General features: G+C 37.8%; 2 protein-coding genes across 9 annotated transcripts in view; one reads left to right on the top strand and one right to left on the bottom strand.

The window, feature by feature from the left end:
* Nucleotides 1-299: 299 nt before the first annotated feature.
* Nucleotides 300-14,867, bottom strand: sgce (sarcoglycan, epsilon). 5 transcript variants are annotated; one of them, XM_016283273.1, is made up of 13 exons: nucleotides 14,725-14,866; nucleotides 14,253-14,339; nucleotides 9,481-9,603; nucleotides 7,496-7,653; nucleotides 6,939-7,011; nucleotides 6,222-6,420; nucleotides 5,475-5,637; nucleotides 4,309-4,523; nucleotides 2,949-2,975; nucleotides 2,371-2,559; nucleotides 1,164-1,207; nucleotides 867-904; nucleotides 300-775 (listed from the first exon to the last, which is right to left on the bottom strand). In XM_016283273.1, the coding sequence occupies exons 1-13, from the start codon at nucleotides 14,759-14,761 to the stop codon at nucleotides 728-730; spliced, it is 1,401 nt and encodes a 466-aa protein (XP_016138759.1). In that variant the 5' UTR covers nucleotides 14,762-14,866; the 3' UTR covers nucleotides 300-727. The 5 variants fall into 5 exon arrangements, with proteins under 5 accessions (XP_016138759.1, XP_016138760.1, XP_016138761.1 ...); XM_016283274.1 differs by lacking the exon at nucleotides 2,949-2,975 and having other exon boundaries at nucleotides 14,725-14,867; XM_016283275.1 differs by lacking the exon at nucleotides 867-904 and having other exon boundaries at nucleotides 14,725-14,865.
* ppp1r9a (protein phosphatase 1, regulatory subunit 9A) overlaps nucleotides 12,990-20,887 on the top strand; it is a 51,744-nt gene continuing 43,846 nt past the window's right edge. For 3 of the 4 annotated variants that reach the window (XM_016283267.1, XM_016283270.1, XM_016283271.1), the window contains exons 1-2: nucleotides 17,417-17,603; nucleotides 19,476-20,863. In XM_016283267.1, coding sequence (XP_016138753.1) covers nucleotides 19,565-20,863 — 1,299 coding nt within the window. In that variant the 5' untranslated portion in view covers nucleotides 17,417-17,603; nucleotides 19,476-19,564. Of the gene's footprint in view, nucleotides 13,171-17,416; nucleotides 17,604-19,475; nucleotides 20,864-20,887 lie in introns of those variants that run through there. The other variant, XM_016283269.1, reaches the window with a different exon arrangement.

Here is a 20,887-nt window from a genome sequence, read left to right on the forward strand (position 1 = left end):
TGTGGGGGCGTGTTAGAACAAGCCGTTTTAGGTAGGTGTGGTTGACTCTTAACTTTTATAAAGAATATCTCTTTGGATTTGAGACTTTAGTCTTTGCAACTTTACAGATCTTCTTTATGCACCAAGAGCTTGTAACACTCCAAAGAGAAAGGAAAACTTGAAATCGCATCGTATGACCCCTTTAAAGAAACCCCAAAGGCCTCAAAGGAATTTTTGTGTGTACAGTATGTTGAAATGTGAATATTCATTTAATTTGGAAATGCCTTCATCATATTGTACAGTCAATGTTGACGATAAACTCCTTCTCAAAAATTAAGCATTTTTTATTCATCTTCATTTCTGTTTAAATGTCTTCCACTCACATCCCCAGAACAAACATTCACCAGTGTTGTTATTTAGTGGCAAGTGTATTAATTTATTTATCAAAACACATTTGCTTATACAAGAGAAACAGACAATATCAACTTGTTCGGATCCCAGTAAATGTGCCTCCATTAGTGGCTCGTACTAAAAAAATGTGAACATTTGACAACATTTTTAATGTGGATAGTATTTGAAAGTATTCTTTTAGTGTGCCCATCTCAACATTAGTTCTGACATGGAATAATGTTTGGATATTGCACTTTTAGACATGTGCGTGAGAACACAAAGGCATTGAGCTTGAAGCTACAGCAACACATGCACATTTGGCAAGATTAAACAGGTACAAAAGTGAAGCCACATGAGATCACAGGTTTAGAGCTTCGGCCACCTTTCTCTCAGGAATACCATTTACCTACAATGAGAGGAACACTTTAGAAACGTGAAGTAGCTCATCTTGTTCTTTTTTAAAACACATTATTGCACATGCAAAGAATAATACTTGCCTCTAGCCTCCGAAAAGTCGTCATACAATAATTATCTCCTTTGTTAGCATGAATGAATGAACAGCATGTTAGACAGGAAGAGATTTCTCAGCCATCTGATGGCAGTTCATTATGTGTACACTGGGTTTCACCAGAGAGCAATGAAAGAGGCTAAACTGCAATTAACATCTCCTCTGTAAGGACAATGACCACTGCCCTCAGTTTTTAATGGATAATTTAGGGAAATGTTCAGATCTAGTTGCTGTTCGTATCAATGGGATGAAAAGCGTAGACATCAGTTTTCAATGCTTCACTTACCAGAGGACTGCTGCTGTGGTATTTGGATCTGATTTTGAAGATTTCTGTAAATAAAGACAAAAGGCAAAGATTTGGCCAAGATGCTCATCACTAGCATGCTTTTAGGTTTAGGAAATGAGAAGTGATTCCATTAAGAAAAAAATAGCATAATGAGGATCGGTTGCATTAAGAGGTCTTGCATAAACTAAAACAACAACAGAGTTTTATGCACTTATTCTGCAACAGTGCAAAAGAGTGCAGTTTATTTTTCCAAATGAAGGAATGAGTATCTGTGAATGAGTCTGTTTTTTTAAGCAATCGAACATAACCTTACATCCATCCTAAAGAGACAGTTCACCCAAACGTAAAAAAAAAATGTTGTCATCATTTTCTCACCCTCAAGTTGTTCCAAACCTGTATGAGTTTCTTTCTTCGGTTGAACAGAAAAGAAGATATTTTGAAGACTGTGGGTAACCAAACAGTTACTGGTAGCCATTTACTTCCATAGAAAATACTTAATTCATACAGGTTTGGAACAACATGAGGGTGAGTAAATTATGACAAAATGTTCATTTTTGGGTGAACTATCACTTTAAATTAATGTAGTTACTGACAAAAATTGATGTACATAGCTATTGTATAAAGATACAAAATAATGTCTGTTGTCAGTAGAATTTTACTTTTTTAATGTTTTCACATTTTTGTTTAATTCTGTTGTTTAATATAAAATTAAAGCCAATTATTGGATTGCATTTGTGCAAACATCTTTTGCAAGAACTGTTTTAAAATTATTAATAGAATAAAATATTAGAATAATTAAAATGATCTATTACACACTTGGCAATGGAACTGAATTTCTTTTTCAAAACATGCATTCTTTAAAAGTACTAAAAAAATCATTTATGCATCGATAAGTAACCAAGATGTTTAAATTCTTTATGATTTCAATTCCAACTCCTCTACCTTTTTCTTCTTATCACATCATTTTAGGTCAGTCGTACTGATGATAATACACATATGTTGTGATGTTTGATCTGCTTTAATCTCTCCAAGTCATCAGTGATTTAATACTAGGGCACTGGGAGATTCAAGCTTGTTTTTCAAGAACACTGGATTATAGTAACTTACTTTCTCAACTCTTCTTAAACCAGATCCACCATTTCCAAACAAATTACACCTTACTTTTTCACCCAGAAACTCTTGATTAAAGCAAAAGTAACATACTCACGTCTGCGTCTGCATGAGCGGCATGCTGGTGGTCTCGTAATTGTCGGGATGGATGGGCGGCACCACCTCTCCGCTCACAGGATGGAAGACGGGCAGTGTCGAGAGAGGCCACGAAATCTCCCGGTTCTTAGACATGCTGCGAAGCTCCTTAGTAGACTTCTGAATGGAGCTGTGGTGAACCAGCTGAATACTGGGAATGGAAGGAGCAGCTAAATGACTATTTAAAGCAAATGCATGTACAAAAAGTATAATATAGAATATCTGAAGTTCTAGGCATAACATTGGGTTATTTGTCTATTTTGCAGGGCTATTTGATGAATATTTGTCTTTTGACACACTACCTCATACAATTATAATAATCATATATCTCTGTCACTGAAGCAGCTGCCCATTGATGACACCATGGAGACACAGAGACGATTGTATGCATGAGATAGAAATGAACATGTCATCATGATGAAGGATTTAAGATAACAAGACATAGGGGGGAAAAAAACAAGGGGAACCTATCCAAAGAAAGGAAAAAAGATCAGAAAAGGAGAAAGAAAAAGCCAAGACCACAGGAGAGGGAACACTTACTCTGGTGTTTGCATGTTTCTTTTTTGCCTAGAAACAAAACAAAATGACTGAATTAAATTCTAATATTAAAAGTTAAAGACAACCACACAAACGCCAATGGAGAGCGAGTCAGGAGAGGAATGGAGGGCTGTGAATGGATCAAATGAAGTCTGGTGATCTCCTTCAGGCTGCGGCGGTAGCTCTGATGGTGGGTGACATCATCAGGAAACAAACTGGGATTGGCTGATAATGAAGAGGAAACATCTGCCGGAATGGCTCTAAATACAACAGATGGAACCTTTGGACTGAGTGTGTTTCAGTTAATGATTAAATGGTGAAAAAAACCCTGATGCTTGATGAAGATGGTAAGCTGCTTTTTGGCAGGGATGTGACCCCGTCTTTCAGACATAAGACATATTCTAGAAAAAACCTCAAGATCTTCACTTAACTGTTTAAAAGATGCTGTACTGGCACTGCATGGTTTATTATGATCAAAAAGTCATCTATCATTTAAATGTCAATCATTAAGCAATGCCCATTAATTACAAGTGTTAAAGGGGTCATATGATGCTGCTAAAAAGAACATTATTTGGTGTATTTGGTGTAATCAAATGTGTTTATGCGGTTTAAGGTTCAAAAAACACATTATTTTCCGCATACTGTACATTATTGTTTCTCCTCTATGCCCCGCCTTTCTGAAACGCGTCGATTTTTACAAAGCTCATCGGTCTGAAAAAGCGAGGTGTGCTCTGATTGGCCAGCTATCCAGTGCATTGTGATTGGCCGAATACCTCAAGCGTGTGACGGAAATGTTACGTCCCTTACCATATTGTGATGCCTGCGGCAACCACATGTGACGACCCCGGGCTGGACTCCGCTTCATCCACGGTGAAAGCCGATCCAGCGATCGACAGCGCGAAGTTGAAGTATTTCCTCAGCGACCAGCACGGATCAGCTCCAGGCATGACGAAGAGGATATCGTCCTCTTTTGGAAGGCCAGCACCTTCATGCACATGGCGGCGGCGGCAACAATACTACAGCGAGAATAAAAGTTACGCCTTATTTCTTTGCGAGAACATTTGGGGCGGCGTTATGCAAATCTTCCCAAATAGTGACATAGATATGTGGGGGCGTGTTAGAACGAGCCGTTTTAGGTAGGTGTGGCTGACTTTTTATAAAGAATATCTATAAAGAATATCTCTTTGGATTTGAGACTTTAGTCTTTGCAACTTTACAGTTCTTCTTTATGCACCAAGAGCTTGTAACACTCCAAAGAGAGAGGAAAAATTTAAATTGCATCATATGACCCCTTTAAGTATAAGAGGAAATTTGTGCTTGCTTGTGTTTCACTTTCACCAAGAGTTTAGCACATCAAACTTACACCCCTTCCCGTCGGCAGCACATGGAGTAGGCGAGGATGATGAAGAGGACCATGGCGACAGCTGAGGGCACCGCCAGTGTGATCAGAAAGTCAGCGAAATAGTCTCTATTTTTCAGTGACTCAGAAGGCGGGTTGTACTCGCCGATGTCTGGCAGCACACCTGTGCCCGCGTCTGGACGGTTACTGTGCACAGGAACAACCTTAGTGATGTCCACCTTCAAGAACAAAGACAAACTGGGCTCAGCATAAATAAACGCTTGACATGGTTAGAGAATAACTACATTGCATTTCCTGCTAAATTTGTGTGCAAATATGTTTTTCAAAAAGTTCTAAAAAAAATTATTTTGAGGTACACTGCAGTTCAAAAGTTTTTACAACTTAAAATAGCTGTTTTCAATTTTAATATATTTTATATAAATTTTAAATTAATTTAATTAATTTTTAGTCTCACATGATCCTTCACAAATTTTTCTAATATGCTGATTTGTTGATTAAGAAGAACATCATTATCAACGTTGTAAACAGCTGTGTCGGCTAATATTTTTGTGGAAACCATAATACGTTTTTCAGGATTCTTTGGTGAGTAGAAAGTTCCGCAGAACATTTATATGAAATACAATTTCACATTATAAATGTCTTTAATGTCTCATTTGACCAAATTAATGTGCTGAAAAAAGTACTAAATGTCCAATATTTTGCTGACTATGGTTTGATGTCTCTGATATTAAGCTTATATTTACTTTAGCTTTATCTCAACTTTTATGAAATTATAATGAACATAATTAGACTTCTGCTTTAAATATTGTGAAAATAATCATATTCGATAATGATGGGGATCATAAAAGTCTGACTTCTATTAAATGCTAATTGAAATGTTATGATGTTGTTTTTCTCATTAAGTCTGCTAACAGTTACTTTTGGCACATATAGCTAAATGTTTCTTAAACCAAAAGATGGCTATTGTTGGATTAGGTTGGAAGTAAAGTTGGAATTATGAAATATGTAATAAAATAATAAAAATAAAACATGCATATTGTACATACATACAAAAAAAAAAAGTGACTCTAAAAGTAAATGTCATGCTAACTTGTACACAACAGTGGCCTCTCATGGTGGATCTCATTCCACAGTATGACACAGATCAGAGCCAGAGATCTGGCGCTCACCAGAGAGATCTTGCACCAGTCGATGTGAAACTGAGCTCTGAACTTCTTATCGCAGCTGATGACAGGCTCCATCTCCTGACTGCAGCGCAGCTGGTTCTGTGGGGTCTCCACCTCTCGAAGGCACGATGAGAACTGTACGTCTGCTCCCACCATCACATACACACTGCAAACGTCACAGAAGCTCACTGAAGGGCAAGGCTTTATGCACGATGCTCATACATTTTTAAGCTGTGTTTAACAGTGAATTAGCACTCAACGTAACCATGCTGTACAGAAATACAGCATAAAGGCTTTGACGACAATAGCACTAGATAGACAATATACATCTTCTGTCTGTCAATGTGAGTGTTTTCTGCTCTAACCAAGAGCTCCAAAAATGCTTTATCTGGAACATTTTATCTTTTGAAAGAGGACATGAATATTTGAGGAACAACTTATGCCAACGCATGAGGGAATTCCTCTAAAGAAATGTGAACTGAGAAGGGCAGCTTTTACGTAAATTCACAGGCCAATAAACACTGTTCTTCTGCCTTCTGGGACAAAATGTTCTCCCGTTCAAGAGTTTTTTTTTGTTTTTTTCAAGAATTAATGAATTTGAATAATATTGCAATTTATACAGTTACTAAACTACTTGTTAGCATAATTAAGATTAACCAGAAGATACACTACTGCTACTTCATATTTGTTGATTTACACCACAAGTTCTGTGCCACTAATACATTTTTTCAGTGTATATTTAGATCTCACCCCTCTTTCAGGTCATTGATGGGTAATGGCACTCGTCCGCCCCGGTCCAACGCTGAAGTGATGTTGATGGCGTTGAGTCTCTCCGGTTGCCACACGTTCTTGACCGCACCGAGAAAATCTCCCAGCACCTCACTGGCCAACATCTCCTCAACGTTCATGTTCTTGATGAAGAACTCAGCCTGATAGGGCAGAGGAAATTCTGCCAGAAAGCAAGAGAGGCAAGACATATCTTCCTGTATGCAATTAGAAGTAACAGTTACGTAACAGTTGGATAATAAGGCTGTCATGTTGAAGTGTCTCTTTATGGCAGATGGTGGACTGTGTCACAGTAAGGTCACATCTGCACTGAAACAGTTGCTCAGCTTAAAGCTAAACACAGATCAGGAACGGGGAATCTCATAGCATTTAATATAAACATAAAGCAGATCCGCCTGTGAAAGAGACAGTGAATATTTTGCAATATTTAAAGTGGTAAATACTCTAAATCAACTGTTAAAATAACACTATTACGTGTTTAAAATATCATCAACTAATAACAGTATTACAAAAAATGGTAACGTCTGGCTGGTAGATTCATGAATCTTAAAATGACATGTTTTCCATACTTGAGGATTAGTCTCCATATTAAGGTTTTCAGTCAAACAACAGTCTTTCTTTGAGCGTATGGCTGTATGTTATAATGAGATTTGCGAAATCAAAACTGGTCTTGGCTCTCACCTTCTATAGACATGATGTTTATGACCAAGTTGTGCCTGGCGGTTTCAAAAGTGCGTTTATTATACGCGGTAATCTGCAACACGCAAGAGGGAAAGTTTAAGCCCGGCTCAGGGCAGCTTTACATTCATGCCATGCAGAGGATGTCAGAACCAGATGCAAACACATACAGTTTCTCAAGGGTAAAGAAGAATAACAAAGCCAAATCCTTACATGAATCTAAAGCCTGAACAATACACAAAGAGGAGATAAGCATACTTTTGCATACAAATTCAACTTTGCCCTGTTACCCTCTACTCTCCTAGCAAAAAATGATTTGATTTATTTCTACGAAAATAAAAACTATACACTACTATTCAAAAGCTGGGTCGGTATGATTTTTTAAATGTTTTTAAACAGCATTTATTTGAAATATTTTTTGTAACATTATAAATGGCTTTACTGTCAATTTAATGCATCCTTGCTGAATAAAAAGTATTCATTTCTTTCAAAGAAAACCTTACTGACCCCAACTTGTAAACGGTAGTGTATGAGATCCGATGTGTTTATACATAACACACCTCGATGATGGTCGGCTTGCCCATATGCTCAGAGGCTGGTGAGCCATAGAGGACTCCATCACTATGAGGGGTTCTTTGAATGTAACGCAGCCATCCAGGCCTGTCTGGATAGCCTTTGAGGTTGGTGTTAAATGTGATGGGGTCGTTACTCGAATCACCTGAAATGAAGAATAATTTTTATTTAAGCAATAAGGTATGACAGCCTGTGCCAAATGTGCTTTTACACGGCTACTGCAAAATAAAAATGTTATGGAGAGAACTGTACTTTATATTTATCATGTGCCACATTTCCTTAGAAGATAAAGGTATTTTATTTTGCTTGCTTTTGAGTTGATGCCATACGTGACCCTGGACCACAAAACCAGTCTTAAATCGCTGGGGTATATTTGTAGCAATAGCCAAAAAAACATTGTATGGGTCAAAATTATTGATTTCTTTTTTATCCAAAAATCATTAGGACATTAAGTAAAGATCATGTTCCATGAAGATATTTTGTAAATTTCCTACTGTAAATATATCAAAACTTAATTTTTGATTAGTAATATGCATTGCTAAGAACTTCATTTGAACAACTTTAAAGGCGATTTTCTCAGTATTTTGATTTTTTTGCACCCTCAGATTCCAGATTTTCAAATAGTTGTATCTCGGCCAAATATCCTAACAAACCATACATCAATGGAAAGCTAATTTATTCAGCTTTCAGGTGATGTATAAATCTCAATTTCGAAAAATTGACCATTATAACTGGTTTTGTGCCACATACATGCTTAAATATGAAAGTAGTGTTTATACTGTAGAACAGGTGTGAAAACTTAATGTTTGTAACTAACCACAAAGGTTACTAAGAGGGTACACGGGGTGAAAACAAACAAGACTACAGCAAAGAAAGAGAAGTGCTAGAAGAAGACAACAATGTACAGTACGCAACAGCGGAAGGACCGCCGACAAATTAAACAGGATTTACAGAGACTGATACTCCTTACAACAGGAAGATTGGATCATACAGGATATAGAGGAGTTGATGAGTCAAATGGAATTGGAAGTTCCCAAAAAGAAGTATAAAAAGGACTAAGCCACTCTTCAGATACTGCCTGCATTAAGCGTGAAGGACACCTGATAGTCTGATACCCTATTGAGGGGCGCTTAACAGTATCTCCAATATTGCTGTTTAGAGTTTGATTGTAGCTGATTTTTGCATTAACTGCTTTGTATTGTAACTAATAAAATAAGATATTTTATTGTTACTATTGCCTCCTGTGAGAGTTTACTTATAACTACAAACTGAGCCTCAAACAAGAACAACCACAAGGGAGTCTTCTACGTCATTCCTGAAGAACTTAAACCTGCGGACGGGTGAGAGCTTCGTGGTTTAGGCTAGATTTGACAATATACAGTGGGTACGGAAAGTATTCAGACCCCCTTACATTTTTCACTCTTTGTTATATTGCAGCCATTTGCTAAAATCATTTAAGTTCATTTTTTTCCTCATTAATGTACACACAGCACCCCATATTGACAGAAAAACACAGCATTGTTGACATTTTTGCAGATTTATTAAAAAAGAAAAACTGAAATATCACATGGTCCTAAGTATTCAGACCCTTTGCTGCATCTTTCCCAAAAAGAGTGTATTTTTTAAGTACTAAAAAGGGTGCTTCTACTAAATACTGAGCAAAGGGTCTGAATACTTAGGACCATGTGATATTTCAGTTTTTCTTTTTTAATAAATCTGCAAAAATGTCAACAATTCTGTGTTTTTCTGTCAATATGGGGTGCTGTGTGTACATTAATGAGGAAAAAAAATTAACTTAAATGATTTTAGCAAATGGCTGCAATATAACAAAGAGTGAAAAATTTAAGGGGGTCTGAATACTTTCCGTACCCACTGTATATACCTGAATAATTATAGGGTTAAAGGTGTAAGATAAAAGGATACACCGAGTAACAATAGGCATATTATTGAGTAAGTAGTGGAGTAAATATACCTGCTTTTGGATACGGTGGGAACTCTCCTTTAAAGTACTCCCTCTCTAGCACATGAACGAAAAGCACTCCAGCAGATGGATAAACGTTGCGGTCGGCGTGCGACTTAGAGAGGATGGTGACCACTGGTGCGGAAAGAAATTACAAATTAATTAAATGCAGTGCAATGTGGCAGACAAAATTACCTTACTGTAAACAGTAAAACATCTGCACAGACAAAAAAAAAGCTATTAGAAAACAATCAAATATATACACACTAGTGCTGTCAGACGATTAATTAACGATGGCATCAAAAATAAAAGTCTTTGTTTACATAATATGTGTGTGCACTTTATATTTATTAAATACACATGCATGCATGTATATATTTAAGAAAATTATGTTTATATATTAAGTATATTTATATATAATATTATATGAATATAAATATATATGTAAATATTATTCAAATATATACTGTATGTGTGTGTATAACAATTTTTTTTATTTTGTATACCATTAATCACAATTAATCATTTGACAGCACTAATACACACTACCATTCAGTGTGATTTTTTTTTAAATAAATGAATACTTCTATTCAGCAAGGATACATTATGATCAAAGCAGCACAATTTTATTTAACATTGATAACTTCCTGAGCACCAAATCATCATATTAGAATGATTTCTGAAGGATCATGTGACATTGAAAACTGGAGTAATGAAAATTCAGTTTTGCCATCACATGAATAAATGACATTAAAATACAATAATTATTTAAATTGTAATAATATTTCACAATATTACAGCTTCTACTCTATTTTCAATTTTAGAATAAATGCAGACTTGGTGAGCATGAGAGACTTTTATCAAAAACTATTAAATGGTAGTGTATATAAAACCAAACATAACATTTTCATAGAAACTTAATTTAATTAAATACATAAACAAGGTTTTGTTGTTTTATAATAGACAGACATAACAAATAATGTTATAATTTATGGATATAATTTAGAAAAGCTTAACAGTGATTATCTTTGCATTCATATTTTTTGTCCTTTTCCAGTAATCTAATGTAAACTCTCTATTTTAACTTAGTTTTTTCTTTCTTTCTAGTATTTATGCGTTTATATAACAGGGTGTGTTTCTTTCTTCTAAAAATCATCTGTGTGGGAGTGTGTGAGAATGTGAGAGAGTGGGTAATTGTGTCTTGGGTATCAGGCCTATCAGGACGGTAGTACAGTGAGTCACAATCTCAAACGCTCAACGCACCTCTCACACGCCATCCCCCATCCCTCGCTCTGCACATTAAACCCCCTTTCTCTGGTGCAACACATACACATGCACACATACTCCCCATTTGAGCATTATTACAAAGAAAAGTGCTCAGGTTTTTCAGTGGTTCATAATAGATACTGGAGAGATGGTTGCCAGCATACTTTTACAGTCTCTTTCTTTTCTCACTTGAAGTCAGCAGGGAGGAGGCTGGTTTTAAATCTCCACAGGGGAGTGTGCTGCACTGGGAGAAAGCTACTGCAGCGATGCACTACAGAAACACCAGATCTCTTCAAGCTTTCAGATACAAACTGCTTCTAGTACATCACTCAAGGCAGAGCATGTGCTTACATGGAGGCTGAAGGTTGCTCAAACACATTAAGCAGGTCAGAACAGCAAAAACCAAGGGATTACACAAAGAGAGCTGACATAAATATGAACACATGAAAATTAAATAATCTTTTGATAAATCAACAAACAAAGAAAACGGTCCTGTGGATTAAAACCACCCTACCCCATAAATTCTCACACACACACACACATGCATAATGTCTATAAGAGTATATAATGTGTATCAAAGGATAAATACATTTCAATGTATTTTAATATGTAATGTTTTTAAATGAACAAAATAAAAGTTATTTTTAAATTGCACTTTAAATTGACAAGCGGTGAAGACTTTTTAGAAGAATTTTATAGAGCCATTTCTGGTCTCTGAATCACAACAATAAATTCACACACACCAACACCAACATATTGTGTCTCAAAATATATTTTTAAATATATTTAAATATTATTAGTGGTCATTTTATGCAAATTATTTACATTTGTATTTAAATTAATAAAATCATTTTAAATATTTTTTCTTGGTAAATTTTGCCTTATTCAAAAAAGTGAGCGCAATTAATGTTATGAATGATATTATTGTTGCAAAGGGGGCTGGCTGTAAATGCAATGTACATTTTTTATGTACATTTTCTAGCGATTACTGATGTAGCAAATTATAGAATAATGATCAATTGATATTTATAATGGGATATTACAACAGGGTACAGGCTATATTCAAAAAAGCGGCGCAGACTAGCGCACTTTTACAATTTTAAAAAGCTGCTTCACGCGAAGCTGCATCATGCAACCTGCATTATAAAGATTTTTTTTTTTGCATTTTTGTGTGTTAAAATGTGAACAGTGCATGCAAATAAACACTATAAGCAAGCATAATTCATAATTTAATGAGTAACAAAATGATGCTTTCATTTGAATCAACGGCTGTTTATGCATCTGTTCAGGCCGTCATGACTATTCACATGCTGTCAATGTGACAGTATTTTTTTATGTAAATGTGTTCTATTCTGTGTCCCGTCACTCTGAGAAGAAAACCATCCAACCAATAAGACTTGCACTTCTGGTCACCTGTGCAGAATTGTGACAAAATGCTCAAAACAGACTATTTTGATACGCAACAGCAAATACCAGAGGAAGAGTCTGAAACCGGCTCTCTCTGTACTTGTGGATTCAGTGTTCTTTGATAAACACCATAGTGAATTTTTGCTCAGAACATTCATTTTGGTGTGAACAGGCTTTACAACTGCTCAACGATCTACTTTAATGCGCAGAGATCACAGAAATCCACATTGAAGGCAAACATTCATGCACTGTAGGGGCTTGTTGAACAGCTGTGTCATTACTAATGGTTTTATCCACGGTGGATGTATTGATCTGTTTCTGGGGTGTTGATGGCTGTGGTTTTGTGCGCATGGGGTCACAGATGCATGCTTTGAATAATTGGAGTGCCAGATGGTTTATTCTTTCACCCTGAGGGCGATCTTAGCCCAGAGCCTGATATTAACCCAATAGCTACAAAACCACATCCCAGGGTCTATAAAATGATTCGAATAGTGTGTGAACTCAACGCAAACTGAAGGTGATGCACAACACTATATGCTAATGCGTCAACCATTACTGGTTAATGCCAAACTTTGTGACACTAAGTAATGGCAGAGCAAACACGCACATGCGCAAACACACGCACAAATTACAAACGGGCCCTGCAGTGGAAATGGCTAATCCTGGTTTATGATTTTATGGTCTGACCTTGGGTGGGCCAAATCAAGATATTCATCATGTGCCACACTTTCTCTTTCGCTCCCTCCCTTTTCGTGACACAGCCAGGGATGTCCTACTGAACTGTCGAATCAGCGCTGTGCTGACTTCTCCTTTCCGGTCAAGGGGGAATTCATGCACTTCACGATTCATTGGGAAGAAAAAAAACAGTGCAGACTAATTGCAGGATTGAGAAGACGTCTGTTCAAAGTACTGTGCCTGGAAGTCAATGTTATGCACAAAACTGGGTCAGCCTGTCATGACTAAGCTGTAGCCGGGAACACACTCAAGGTGAAGTGAGTGAATGCTTTTCTCAAGCCGTCCATTTATCAGGTAATACCGATTTTCATTTTAATATACTTGAAGAAGTGGATAATGGTTTTAATATCAATGCATTCATTTATAATGGACATAAAATGCAGAATGTATTATGGCACATCAAAAGGTTTATGTGAAACTGTAAGCATTTAAAAAAAAACATGTTACATATTAGAGGTTGAATAACTGGGCTCCTGCATGTTATAATACACAAACAGTAGTTTTGTTAAAGAAGTAGCCTAGTTCTTCTACTTCAAAAGAGTCAAGAGGAAGGTGAATTATATAGGTTGGCAATTCAGCAGGTTGGCAGGCGTTAAGCCCAAAAAGCTTTGCACGGCAAAGTGCTGTGCGAGTGTTATGATCGTTTCAAACACATCGGCTTTGTCTCAAAATCGAGTGAACTGCCTACCTAGTCAGCATTTCGAACATCACATGTACTGCTTTGGGTATCTGGCTATGCATGCCATAATGCCCAAACCTGCACAAGTATAACTCTGTATAAGTAGCTCATGAATGAATCAGTGTGCTGAATTAATATTTTATGAGAATGAATCACTCTAGTTCTCATTCACCTGAAAAATTCAGTGCTTTCGTTAATATTAGGGCTGTGCAATTAATCGCATGCGATTGTCATGCGCATCTCGTCAGTAAAGCAATATCACATTTAGGCATTATCACGTTCATTATCGCAGATCGAATCGCCTGCGATTATGAACGCGATTTTGCGTAGCTTGTCAGTGCACTACGGCTCTGTGTAGTAAATGCCACTCCATCTGAAAGCAGGTGATGGAGATTTACTACTAATCACGGAACCGGCTTTACTGACGAGATGCGCATGACAATCGCATGCGATTAATTGCACAGCCCTTTTATATTTCTTCAGCAATTCACAGCTGTAGCAGTTTTTTTGTCTGGGGTCTCCCTGTCAATTTGCTGTAAACAAAAATCAAAACATGAATTATATAGCATAACCTGCAGAAAAGGCCACTGAACCGAGTCAAAGGATTCGAGTCACTGGGATGAATCACAATCCCCACTGCTACTAGGCAGGCAGCATGCTAGTGTTTGAGACACAGCCATTCTTTGCAATCACTCACCGCCACTCTGAAACACAGATCTCTGTTTGGAGTCGATTAAAGCCCGGGTTTGTCCGTCTATGCCACTGACAGAACGAACTATTACGGCTTTTACAACGGACAAAACAGGAATAATAGAGAGAAAAATGTAATAAAACCATTTACTAAGAAAAACGACGTAATCGTAAACTTACTAGACATTCCTGTTGTTCAGGCAAAAGAATAAGTATTAATGTTGCTGGCATTTAGCTATAGTATGTATAAAATAATACATTATTAGTGGAAACTCCTATATTAACGTCTCTTTCACATAGTACAGTTGATATACCGTCTCTGCAGCTATGAATTAACGTTAGCGATTAACTGCCAGTCAGTTTATCCATATGATGTAATGAGAACGAGAGCTATTCCTTTAGCCAGCAGGCTAGCTATCCTCCAACGGAAAAGAACGAGTATTTCTCCCAGTGTCGTCGTCTCAGGTCTATATACGTACCCACTATGAGCCCCACGAAAACGCCAACCGAGACCATCGTTCACTTGCCGCAGTAGCTCTGAACATCACACATTTGAAGTGTCGCTGGTGGTCCTCGGGACGTGACAGCCATAAGCATCATCCTCCACTGCTCGGATTCCTCCCACTCTCTGAAGCTGATGGGCGCTGGTAGGCTGAAACATCTGGCGCAGATGCTGGAAACAATCACAAGCTATATTTACAGGGGGACCCAGTTAAGACAGAATGGGAAACATATGTAGCATATACCATACAATAATTATTTTGTAAAATGCAAACCCAACTGTGTAAGCATTTATTATTATTATATTATTAATTTTGGTTTATGATGTATAGATGCTAAATACAACAGATGTTTATATAATTTACATAATATCTATCAAACTAGCTCCCAAATGAGAACTTTTGCTCATGTTTTCAACTTATGTGTATTCTGTAAAATGTTTTAATTAGATATATAGGCCTATCAATTTAAGTTCTTTCTTTCTTTCTTTTTTTGCATTAAACTTTTTTTTCTTATACATTTCTAAAGATTTGACGTTTTTCTTGCTGAGATTTCCCATCTTACATCTTATCTTGAGTTGTCTTTTGTTTAGTTGTTTGTATTTCTCCCTTTTCATTCATTCATTCATATTTCAATGTTCATTATTTGTCATTAAAAAGATGCTCAGTGGGAAAAAAAATGTTTATAGAATTAAATATAATTAGCCTAGGCAATAACAATAGTAATAATATTAGCAATATAAATATGCCAATAGCCAACAATACATTGTATGGGTCAGAATTATCAATTTTTCTTTTTATGCCAAAAATCATTAGGATATTAAATAAAGATCATGTTCCATGAAGATATTGTGTAAATTTCCTACCGTAAATATATCAAAACTTAATTTTTGATTAGTAATATGCATTGCTAACGACTTCATTTGGACAACTTTAAAGGCGATTTTCTCAAAATTTTGTTTTTTTTGCACCCTCAGATTCCAATTAATCAAATAATTGTATCTCGACCAAATATTATCCTATCCTAATAAATCTCAATTGAAAAAAATGACCCTTATGACTGGTTTTGTGGTCCAGTGTCATATATTATAAAAAAATAACATATTATTATATTGCATTATATTATAGAATTGAAAGTGGCTGAAAAAGTGCAATAAGTTTATCATTGCTGTTTGTGACTGACACCACTTTAATTTTACTTTCAGTTTGAAAATTGGTGACTTATGTAGGCTACACATGTAGCATGACCACTGAAATGTGATTTGTTTATTTATTTGGTTTTAGCATGTAGTGCAAATATAGTGCTGTAAGACACAAACGCAACCCCTCTCTAAGGACAATGCACAGGATGCTCCTCCCTGCCCCATCCATCATGCCCCATAAGCTCTAAAGATGACAATGAGATAAGGTCTATTAAAATGCATTCAACCCCCCGTGGAGAGGCTGAGCACGCAGATGGTCATGGCCAGTTGCACTGTGCACAACGCTGCACAACTGGACAGCCTTCTGTTGGGTCTTTATTGTTTTTTTGTACCTCACGAACAAAAGTGCTACTAGGTTGCATCCTGTGCCATCAAGGTTTTAGGTTGCTAAGCAACATCTCCAGACATCTGCTGACAGGAATACAAGGGGATCAAGTGTTATGCAATAAATAGTAGGCTACTAAAAAAAAAAAAAAGAGGGTGTAAAATAATATTTCCGTTGTCTATTGTGCTGCCCGCAACACAGTTCAGCGGTTTCATTAAATTTCCTTGCCAGTCTTTGGGTTAAAGGCACACAACCAAAGAAATAGGATTGGGATTCAACATTGGCTTAATGAAACATACAAGAAGTAAACAAAATCAATTTGGGCCTAGAATGCAGTAAACATCACTAGCCTAAACCTTGTAAAAACAATTTAGAATAGCCTATTAGAAATCCTGTTTTTCTCATTCTCTGAATAATTCATCATTTTTTTATTTCTATTTTTATGACTTTATGTCACTATCCTTATGCTTCAAAGGCGGCACAGATGCCGTAGGCCTATCTGAAGTAAAAAGTGCATAACGCGTTTATGAAAAAGTGAATGTTGTGAATATGAATTATTATCGAATGAATTTTGTTTTATGAATTATTTAAAAAATAATGTAAATATTAGAAACATGAAATAATTAATGCAAACATGAAACTGTCAATGAATAATAAATAAATAAAAATTATAATTATATATATTCCCTGAATTCTGCTCCCAAATTACATGCTCCTAAATCAATGCCAACAGTCTAATCGTTGACTATAGATTGTATTAAATTATCTTTCTTGTCACCACGTGGCCTCTCACGCAACTACTGTAGTTATTATGCTGCGATTTTAATTGCTTACATTCCTTTGCCAGGCTGCAGTTTGCTCGTTCCCTCTCTACACAGATTACTGGACCAAACCATTCTTGAAAATTAAGGTTACACATCTGTCACGCTGTTGAAGCTCTCATAAAAATAGCACACATAACCCAATTAGTTCCGGTAAATACATTTAGAAATACAGAACTGGCTTCGTTTTAGTGATAGTTTGACTCTGAATGGTGTAATGTATCAACACCCCTACTAAGGGAATGGCGGCATCACCCCTCGCCTGCAATGGCGTTGTCTAGCCGCGCGCTCGTGTGTGTGTGTGTGTGTGTGTGTATGTATGTGTGTGTGTAAAGCCCGGCTTGTATGTCATATTATGTCAATTGTCTGGTGAAGTCCAGCATGGCAGCTTGATGCTAATAGAGGAGCTGAATTAAAATGTTGTTCAATGTCATTCCCCTTTGATTAATGATTTAAAGCGAGGACACATATATTCCTGGGGTAACTGGCATTACATTTGGAGGCGCGTAGGTAAGTGACTCTTTTGCTTTGGAGCAACAACAAGGGAGTTAAGCAATACTTGTGTCACTTCTGCTTCGTGTTTGTATACGATGTTTCGCTAGCTGTGGCTAAATACACTCGCTGGAATGAGCTAGGTCTGTATTTTTGGAGTGTTTCTGGATCTGGGTTTGTAGGATGGAGCTGTCAGTGATGCAGGCGATGTGATGTGATGCGCGTGAGGGTTGGTTGTTCATCATCTCTGAATAGCGCAATGGGCGCACTTTTGCTAAATGCATATTTACATTTGCCACAAATGTTAAACATTTATTTGTGTTATGAATGTTGTTAGAGTTAAATGAGTGCTGTTATTTAACCAACAACAACTGTTTTATATCACGCAGGTCGCGCGCACAGTTATATTTTGTCCTTAATTGTGTTGGTCTGAAATGTGCATCTGCCTTTCCGTGCTTTTATTATCGATATAACATTTTAATTCGTGATATGTGGGGTGGATTTTAATCACATCCTGGTAGCGTAAAATGCAGCCGCTGTCTGCGGTACACGATGGGTGGTGGAAGGCAAATCTAATCTGTGAATCATATCGAGATCTGCGTCGAAAACACATCGGTGCATCAACAACATCGCGCTGTCATTGAGTGCTCCGTCGGCCCTTATGGCAAAGTGATGATCACGCATAATGTTCGAGAACCAGGGCGGTGGACTCTTAAGAGCCAGTGCAAAGGCATCCTCCAGCATCCGAGCCCCTTTTGAGCTGTTGTTTACAAACTGATGTGCAGAGTTGTTTTAGAGATGTTGTTGATCTGTCGTGCTGCTGTTCAGTAGGCTATTGTAACAGCGAATTTGGGGAAGTGACTCCATTAAGCCAACCCAAATCTATGTTTGACATGTTTCTGTGTAGATATGTGAGCAGAATTTCAGTAAAGTGGGAGATTCATGTCTCATCAAATCACTAACGAAATTGAATTGCTAAATTCAAAGTGGGCTTATAAGGTGCATGCCCACCTGTACCAAATAAGCCTACTACACATTTCCAATGTAAATGCTTTGCATCCTATTAGACACTTCGATTTAGATTCATTTTTGATTAGCCAGCATGACTAATTAAAGAGCTGCTGATCAAACCGGGGTATCTGAGCATCCATCCAAACACTCTCAATCTGGATGTAACTTGAATCTGACCATGGCACCTCAAACCTGTTCTTATACTGTATCTTATCTTAAAGTCAGTCAGTTCCTCTGACACACTCTTTTCTTTGGCTGGGCATCTATTTGGACTCTTGAGCTTTCTGTCTCGTGTCATTCTATCAACTGAATATTTCTTTGCCAAGGCTGCATCTTGTTGTGAGCCTTATTTTTAGACTCTATAGTCTTTAAGTTTTTGTTTTTTTTCTCAGTGTGTCTCCACAATAAAATGTAAGTGGGTAAAGTTCCTGAAATAAAAGGATGTGTTTTGTGCACAGTGAATTCAGCTTTTTATAAGAAGTTCTGTACTGTAGGTTCTTATCTTAGCGAGTTTATTAGAAACAATAGGGATCAATGGAGTAGTTCCTAATAATCTGGCTTGACAAAAAAAGTTATATTTCTGTGATTATACTCACAGGCAGATCATTAGATCTTTTATTGGCCTAAGAAGCTTCTATATATGTAGTTTTATGTATATTCTGAAAGGATACACTATACACTGAAGAATGGAGTAATGGCTGCTAAAAATTCAGCTTTGCCATCATGGGAATAAATTACATTTTAAAATATACTGTGCTCTATAGGGTCATAATGACAAGTTTCCACTTTTTACAGTGTATAATTGTGTTCTGTGCACAAATAATTGCATAACTTGTAAACAAACAAAGCTACTCATAACGTTTTTGTAAATGTTTTCAGGAATCCCCAACAAAATGTGATTGCACCCAACAAACAACCTGAAGGAATGTTACTGTATATTTGAGAAGACCTCCATTGTCGAGGCTAAGATGTTGAAGACAGAGGCCTCGGCAGAGAGGAATACCCTGAGGAGCGCTTCCCCGCACCGGAATGCCTACAGGGCAGAGTTCCAGGCTCTAAAGAAGGCGTTTGACCAACCGAGACAAGATGGAGACCCCAAACCCATGGACCAGGAGGGAGTCAGGCAGCCTCGAGGGCGGCAATATGGGGCCCATGTCAGTCGCATCAAGAACATGTTCATGCAAATGGGGACTGAGAACACTGGGTCCAACAGACGATCAAGGGAAGAGACCTCCCCGCAGAAACTCAACAAGCCAACAAACTTCGTCAACAGGGCAGATGGGTCAGTGGTCAAATTCCAGCACGGGACTGGAGAGCGGACTGCCGGTGGCCCACATAACGCAAAATTCTCAGAAACAAGGAAACTCTTTGAGCAGAGCTCCAGAGATGCTTCACAGTCGCCCGTGTACTCTTACGGCCGGGAAAAGAGGGGTTCTCATGAGCATTTGGATGACTGGCGGGGGGCCCGTTCAAACCGAGGGAGTACGGACTCTTTGGATAGTCTTTGCTCCAGGACAGAGGCCTCATCTCCCACTGTGAGTCAGCTCAGTGCTGTGTTCGAAAATATAGACCAACAGGGCTCCGGTGCTACTTTCAAAAGAGGCCACGGAGGTGGAAGAGGGCTGTACTCCCCAGATGGCTTACAGAGACACGGGGAGGACAGCGAGGACAATACCAGTGCGCGACAGTCTCCGTCACCTGGTTTTTACAGGACACGAGTGGGTAGCAAGCACAATCTGCCGGTTTCTTCATCTTCAGAAGATCTTCTCAGTCCTAGTCCTCTGTCAGAAGCTGTGGACCAGGTGAAACCTGATGAGAAGAAGCCCCAGGAAACCCCCGAGTTGGTTGATGGATCCAGTGAACCCAAACCAAAAGATGAGGTAAACTCAACCAAGGCCATAGACGGTTCTTCAGCAGAGACTCAAGTCAATGACGCTGCAGGAAATTCACATGCGTCTACAGCTACCAAGGTCCACGAGGACACAGACGGTCATGTGAAAGAGGAATCTAGCCGGATTACAGAGGATCAAATTGAAGAACCCAGTGAGGAATACTGTAGCAATGAGAGAGTTGTTTTCAATGCCGATGGAGATGCTTGCTACCAGGGCTGGGGGGAGAGCTGCACCGACCCTGAGGATGACCTATATGATGATGATCTTTCCTATGATCCAGGATCAGAGATTACGGAGATTCACGGTCTTCCAGAGGAGGAAAAGGAGGATATTCCACAAAAAAGGAAAATTCGATTCAGCTCTGCTCCCATAAAAGTAAGTTTATTGCTGGTCTTTAAC

The sequence above is a fragment of the Sinocyclocheilus grahami genome, unplaced genomic scaffold (assembly GCF_001515645.1).
Source record: "Sinocyclocheilus grahami isolate Dianchi unplaced genomic scaffold, SAMN03320097.WGS_v1.1 scaffold173.1, whole genome shotgun sequence".
NCBI classification, from domain to species: domain Eukaryota; kingdom Metazoa; phylum Chordata; class Actinopteri; order Cypriniformes; family Cyprinidae; genus Sinocyclocheilus; species Sinocyclocheilus grahami.

Bases quoted from the DNA above. Each gene is read 5' to 3' on its own strand.
- sgce (XM_016283273.1), bottom strand. From the start codon at position 14,761: ATGGTCTCGGTTGGCGTTTTCGTGGGGCTCATAGTGG. The intron at 4,524-5,474 runs GTGAGCGCCAGA...TTGTTCTTGAAG, and splicing joins ACTGGTGCAAGATCTCTCTG to GTGGACATCACTAAGGTTGT. The intron at 776-866 runs GCAAGTATTATT...CTCTCATTGTAG, and splicing joins CGACTTTTCGGAGGCTAGAG to GTAAATGGTATTCCTGAGAG.